At 25.7% G+C, this 7259-nt stretch overlaps 1 protein-coding gene across 1 annotated transcript; it reads right to left on the reverse strand.

The window, feature by feature from the left end:
- Positions 1-1360: 1360 nt before the first annotated feature.
- LOC145828966 (ectoderm-neural cortex protein 1-like) lies at positions 1361-3234 on the reverse strand. Its single transcript, XM_082936710.1, has 2 exons — positions 3036-3234; positions 1361-2589 (listed from the first exon to the last, which is right to left on the reverse strand). Exons 1-2 carry the CDS (start codon positions 3232-3234, stop codon positions 1361-1363), a joined length of 1428 nt encoding a protein of 475 aa, XP_082792836.1.
- Positions 3235-7259: the final 4025 nt, after the last annotated feature.

Genomic DNA, 7259 nt, shown 5'->3' on the forward strand with positions numbered 1-7259 from the left:
ATGATACAGAGTTTTAAAAAACGATAGTTTAAGACTATTCGAACTCAATTATACATGAAGTAACAATATCATAAATCTTGTTAACATGTAATCATATTTTTGATAGTTTTTGCACAATTAGTTATAGTATTTATTGAAATAGTTCGTTTCATCTGTTGTTACATAGCAAGGATCTTTTGTTTGTTAATTTTGTTAACAGATCTTGTATTTGTAACAACATAATTAATACTAGAGAAATTAGGGACACAAAAATACAAAAAATAAAAACTACTTTGTCTACATTACCTAGTACTATTCTTCTCGTGCGTTAATTGTGTATATTCAAATTACGGTTTCTTCTGATTAAATGCTTAATTTATTAGAGTTCGACATTCTGTGATACTTGAACGATGAATGTATTTGTGAAATATGCTTTAAAGCAAACTGGTCAGTAAATATAAGCTATCTGTCATTAAAAGATCTTTCGTATGTTTCATCTTAGATCAGAACTTAGATGAACTTTAAATAAATCAATGTCTAACTCTTAAAAATTTATAGTTTCAGAAACCGTTGTAAACCAACGATGATTGTAATTTAAAAAAATATTTTTCATAAAACATAGTCCGTAGTTATTATATAATGTTATATAAAACTTTATAACAGTTGTTTTGAATTAAAGCAGTAGTCGAAGTAGAAAAAGTATTTTAAACCAATAACTTGCCAAATAAGCAATAATACTCGTAAACACTACTACTTAAAAATTTTTTAATTAAAATCCTTATTTATCTTATAACAAGTAAAAGGATTGTATTAGAACGCAGTTTTACAAGATAACGTTTAAATTTATTAGGACATATAAATAAAAGATAAGTATAAAGTGAATTTAAACACCTTTAAAAAATAATCAAACTTTTACAAAAAGTTTTTGGAATAACATAGATTACTACAAAGTATTTTTTTTTCAAAACTTATTAGTAAAAATTCTACATTTTACTTAAGTAAAATACTTAAGAAACTAAATAAATAAGAAATCATCAAAAATAATCATACCTTATTTATTTAATAAATAAAAACAATATCAATGAATTTTTTATCTATTTATTTTATTGTAAATTAAACATTTTAAATGAAAGCTTAAAATTATCATAAATGTTTGATAGAAAGAACGAAATTAATACAATAAAACTAGAATTTTATAAGCAATACTTTCACCACAAGTGTAATGAACCTATCAATATTTTTATATTAAAGCTAATATAAAAGACATACACATTTTCGTTTAATAAGAATGAGTATCAGAGTAATAATGATACTTTATACATATAAAAAAGAACACAACGTCATAACTCGTTGTCTCTCCTTAACATACCACATTTCGTTTTCATAAAATCAGTTTAGGTATTTTGGTAAAATGATTTGCTCCATCTGTTATAACATAACAAGGGTCTTCGGACCATTCATCCTTAAATACATCGTAACACAAGTTTGTTGAGTCTTTGTAAAACATAACAATTTTATTTCCCAGTGATATAGCAAGTTGACTGTAGAAAAAGTGATATTTGATAGATACAAAATACTTACAAGTTGAATCATAAACTTCGAAACTGTTTCCACATGCTAGAATCGCAAACAGTTTGTTCTTTACAGCTATTAAACAATGATCGGACTTTGGTTTTTTCATACTGGGCATGTGTGTCCATTCATCAGCTATGTGGTCATATGCTTCAACAGTGTTCAATTTATTATCATTATTATCCCATCCACCGGAAACAACTATTCTTTCTTCAAATACTGTGCAAGCTGCACTTGATCTTGCTTCTTCCATGCTTGCTACATTTCCCCATGTGTAGTTGTTTGTATCAAAATATTTACACGTTGCTGTTGTTTTACTTGGTAAGCATCCGCCAATAAAATAAAGTTTATTAATAAAACCACATACACAATAAAATGCATGATCATCAAAAATATCTCCTACAACTTCTAAAGAATCAGTAGCAATTGAGTATTTTTCAATCTTTTTTAAAAATATACCTTCATCATACAGACAGTCTATTAAGTAAACATGACCTTTTAAGTAAACAACTGGTATATCATTTGAAAATATTCGTTTTTTTGTCAGTGAGGGAACGTTTTTTCGTCTTAATAGATTTTGACCATCGAGTTTGTACACGAAACTTGAGTTTATTTCATAATCATCATCAACACTATGTAAAACATCAAAGTTATCTTGGCTACAATATCTAGTACTAAGCTTTTCACCTGTTAATATACTAGCCATCTCGTTTTTATTATTCTGTTCTAATGATTTAGTAATTAATGCTCGACATTCTTCGATCTTTGTAAATGACAAATCCTGCTTCAATATATGTTTTATAGCATGTACAGACAATAAAGAAAGCCGAACTGTCATCAATAGATCTTTTGCATGTTTCTTTCTATCAATGAAATTGTAGTTTATCCAAGCTTCAGCAGCATTCAACATTTCAATTTCTGAAGTGATGTGAAGATTAGAGCTTAGTAGAAGTTTTTTGACCAAGTCAATATCTAACTCTTTAAAGTTGTTAGTTTCAGCAACTGTTGTAAACCAACAATGAATGTAAGCCTTAGTTTCTTTTGAAATATATTTTAAACTATAAATTGTTGACAATTGATAATATGTAGTAACATTTTTGGGAGTTATTTTGCCCTTTATGTATTTGAACATTTTATTTTCCACATATTTTTTATCCTTTATTTTTTCTAACTTCAATGCAACATATAGTTTCTTGATTTCTATCGACTGGTTATCTAAGAATAAACGTTTGTATTTTTCATGTTTTTTTTTCATAAAGCATTAAAATGTTTTAAATATTCAAAAATTAAAAATTAACAAACTTGTATTTTATTAAAAGGTATTTTTAAAATTAATCCAAATGTGATATGGGCTTTTTATTTTATGGTATCAAGTTTTTTTATATTTGCTCATAAAACTACATATTTTTAAATCATTTTAATATTAAACTGTTTATTTTGTATCAATAACAATGTTAATAAAGTGTCATTTACTAAAAAGTTACCTGTTTCATTCAATACTTTGAAAACATCAATTTTAAATCTTCTCAATGTGTCTTTTTTACAAAGCTTAAGAAAAGTATTTCTTTTATAACATGTAGTAGGACAATCATTTATCTTTCCTGATATATCTTTAACTTTAAAATCTTTGTTTTTTCTGTTGAACTCATGCAAAGAAACTACTTTTGATACGATGTTACCCATAATTACAAAACTGAAAATAAGTTAATATGAAGCAACTTAGTTTTATAAGGCTTGTGTTGCATTATTTTGGTGTAATTTATTTTCATTAATATCAATTTAAAATTATTGTAATATTTACATATAGACATAAAACTAAACACAAAATATTAAATTGTCTGGTTTCAAAAAAAAATTATCTTTAATTTGTTTAATTATATCCAATTTATTGTAATTACTTAATCATAATAATTTATAGACTTTTTTTAAAACAAAGTTGCGAAGATACTTGTATTATGATATTTAAAAATATAACGGTAGTATTAAAAAAAATAGACATCAGTTTGACAATAACTAATAAGTATGACCCCATATTATCTATTTTCATTCACTTTTAATCAGTTATTTATAATCACTTGTAAGTTGTTTAGTATTTTTTTCGACCTTAATTTAAAATAGGTTGTCTTTAATCTGAATAGTATGATAGATGATAAAATCTCGAATTATTACACTATTTTCACAGCTTAGATAACTTGCACTGTTTTTATATGATAAGTTAACATTCGCTTAAACTTCGCAGAATTTGATTACACAAAAAAGTAAACACTAAATGTTCAAGATCTATAATGGGTTAATACATTTTTTCTAAACATTATGCTACTCATAATTACATATTAAATAAGTGTAAACCTAATGTAGTATTAGCATGGCAGCAGTAACGTGTTTATTAGGCAGGTTCGACTTATTTACTATACATATTTGCTCACAGGCGAGTCTTGATCTTATTAGATAGGGTAGCAGTATTTTAATTGTTAAAGAATAAGTATATTTTATATAAGGTAATTCAAAACTTGTCCAAGTAGTCCCCTTGGTAGCCATACAAAAACTGAAGAGGTCATTAGCAGCAAAGGGGCCACAGGCGGACATGAGGTCATAAAATGAAACTTACAGTAGATATTCTGGAGTTGATGATGAACAGCAAAAATGTTAGCATTATTAATACTAGTTTTGAAACTTATTTTAGATATGAGGGAAAAATTTAGCAGGCCACAAGCAGTAAAGGGGAAAGCCGCAAGGCCACTAGATACTCTGCAGTTTGTGGTAAAGTACAAAAAAAAGGTAATACTTTTTTTAAATGGTAGTTTTGAAACTTATAGTAGATAGATAAAAAAAAAAAGAAGATTAGTTGGCCAGAAGCCATAAAAGGGGGAGCTATAAGACCACAATATGAAACTTACACTAGATATTATGGATTTGATGATAAAGAAAAAAAAAGCTTAGGTTTTGTTGTAGAACACTATAGCTTTTTAAAATTCTCTAAATGGAAGCTTTTGAAAAAATTTAGGAAACTCTGTTCTACAGCAGGGTTTACTAAACTTTTTGCAAAAGGCTCTCTTTAGAGAATTAAAAAGCCATGGCCCCATCTAACAAAACTTCTAAAAAAACAACCAATTAAACTGCTATTTTGTTTTTCTTAGGGGTCATACAGAAATTAAATGGGCTATGAGCAGCAAAGGGACCAAAGGGGGACCATGAGGTGATACTTTAATACTCTGGAGTTGAAAATAAAAAGCAAAAAAAAGGTCTTAGATGTTTCTAATGGTAGTTTTCTATGACTTTGTTAGTGGGGGCCATATATTTTTTGCCTTTTAATTCTTATAAAGGAGTTTGGGAAACGCTTTCTTGAACTAATTGAAGATCATAAAATAGTGAAAGTCAAAATGTAAAAAAAAACTAAACATAAGCATTTTATAAATTCTATATAGTGTTAATAATTATGAGCTATTATTTTAGATTAAAGATAGATACATGCATTTAGTTAACAGAAACTAAAAACTGTAGCTAACAGGGTTGCCGCCTATTATTTTGAAAATTTGATATTAACTGATTTAACTTTTACCTTCCTCTTAGGTACACGTTTTTAATACGCACTTTTACTTAAATAAAAATTCTGAGTACAGATGTTTTGATGAGTACGTAATTTGAGTACACATATTTTGATAAGTACGCACTTATAATCATTACATATACTTGAAACAAAATAAATAATTTCATTCAGGTTTCGTTTTTATTTAGACTAACAGTTTTTAACTACAAACTTTCTATTTGGAACCATTTAATATAAAAGTTATCAATTAAAATCAAAACAGAACATAATATACTACGATTAGTTTTAATGAGATAAGTAAATGTAAAAAACAAAATAAAAAACTATATACCTCTTATATAAAACACTCTCTATTAGTATTAAGTATAAAACCTTTAATTTGGACATTTTGTAAGAATGAAATGTACTCTTACTATATTTATATTTTTAAGTAACTCTACAAAAGATATAGTGAGTAAACTTATCAATGTTCTGTATATAAATCAAATAATTTCTCAAATCATTTAAGATAGAGTAAAACTTGGAACAAATAAAATAAAAATCAATGAACTTAAAAAGAAATAAGTGCTTTTCTAATTTTACTTACCTTAAAAACTTAAAAACAATTAAAATAAAGTAAACCATTCATCTGTTGTATAAAATAAACTTCCTCTTATTTATTGTTATGATGTTTTTAAAGTGCATAAATAACATAATCTGCTTTTACTTTTTTACAAGATTTAAATAGCTTTAAAATAATTATGTAAAGAGGTTAACCATGCACATAAGCTTACACTTAAAATACTAAACCAAGTGTTTGCTTATAAAGATCTTAATAACTTACATAAAAAAGTTACAGTATAACTTAAAAAATTTTAAAAACCGACTTTTGTGTGTATATCAAAATTTCAATATGGAAGTGTCCTGTCCTGGCCACAGACAATCAACATTAAAAATATTTCATACAACAAGTACTCGTTCAAATAGGGTAACAGTTCAAAATGTTTCTTGGAAAACTTTGAAATTTTAGTTTTACTTTAGAAATGTTTTTTGTTAATTTTATTATTTGAAGGCTTTTGAGTCTAGTGATTTTGTGAGTAAATATATAAGAAATTTTTGCAATCTTTTTTGTCAATATTTTAATATTATAAGGCTATGAAAAATAAGGAGTTTTAAAATTAGAACAGACAAATTCTGAAATTTTGATGACATATTGCCATCATAACTAAAAAAATGACTATTAGTAACTTTAACATTGGAAAATTGAGTTAGCCTGACTTTTAAAAAAATTTCAAGAAAACATTGATTAGCCTGACCCTTGGCAACCATGAGTTAGCTGGGTTACATGACAATTCAAATTTGGACAACTCAAATTCCGACAATTCAAGTTCTTGAAAAAATATTCAAAAGACTATATCTCAAAAAGTAATATAAATTTAAAAAAAAAAAAAACATATGTAAATCTTATTAAAACCTACAAGCAACTTTTTATTTTTTGCAAAATCTTAAAACAATTTTTAGATATTTCAAAATTACTTAAGATAACTATATTTTTTACTTTATTTAAGCCATATCTTAAAAAATAGTTAATGTTTTGCAATAAAAAAAAATTACTTGTAGATAATAATAGGACCTACATATGTATTTTTTATTTTTGACAAACATGCATTACTTTTTTAGTTATGGTCCTTTGATTTTTTGATAAGAATTTGAATTGTCGGAATTTGAGTTGTCCGAATTTGAATAGTCTTGCATCTGGCAACCCTGAGTTAGCTGTAACTGTAATTATTTAGTAAATAATTTGGATAACACTTGAAAGTTTATGTTATATAAAAATAAGTTAGTTTATTATAATTTAGTTTAACTACAAAAACTAAAGATGATAACAATTGATTTAGAACTTTTTTTATGTTTTATTAGTATATAAGTTAAATTATAAAACAATTTAAACAAAAAATTGAGGTATAAATCCACAGAAAATGATTAAATTTCACAATCCTAATGTTTTGGTTGTTTAGTTAAAATGATATAGTCACTTTTTAGTAAATTTAATAGTATACACTTAAAAGTTCAAAAATATAACATATACTATAAAATAATTACTATGCTTATAAAACTGTGGTTTTAATAACAGTGAAAGCAAATTTTTTCCTGCCTTTCTAAGTTTCTTCCAGGTTTATAA

The sequence above is a fragment of the Thalia democratica genome, chromosome 2 (genome assembly GCF_965202585.1).
Source record: "Thalia democratica chromosome 2, ktThaDemo2.hap1.1, whole genome shotgun sequence".
Classification (NCBI taxonomy): Eukaryota; Metazoa; Chordata; class Thaliacea; order Salpida; family Salpidae; genus Thalia; species Thalia democratica.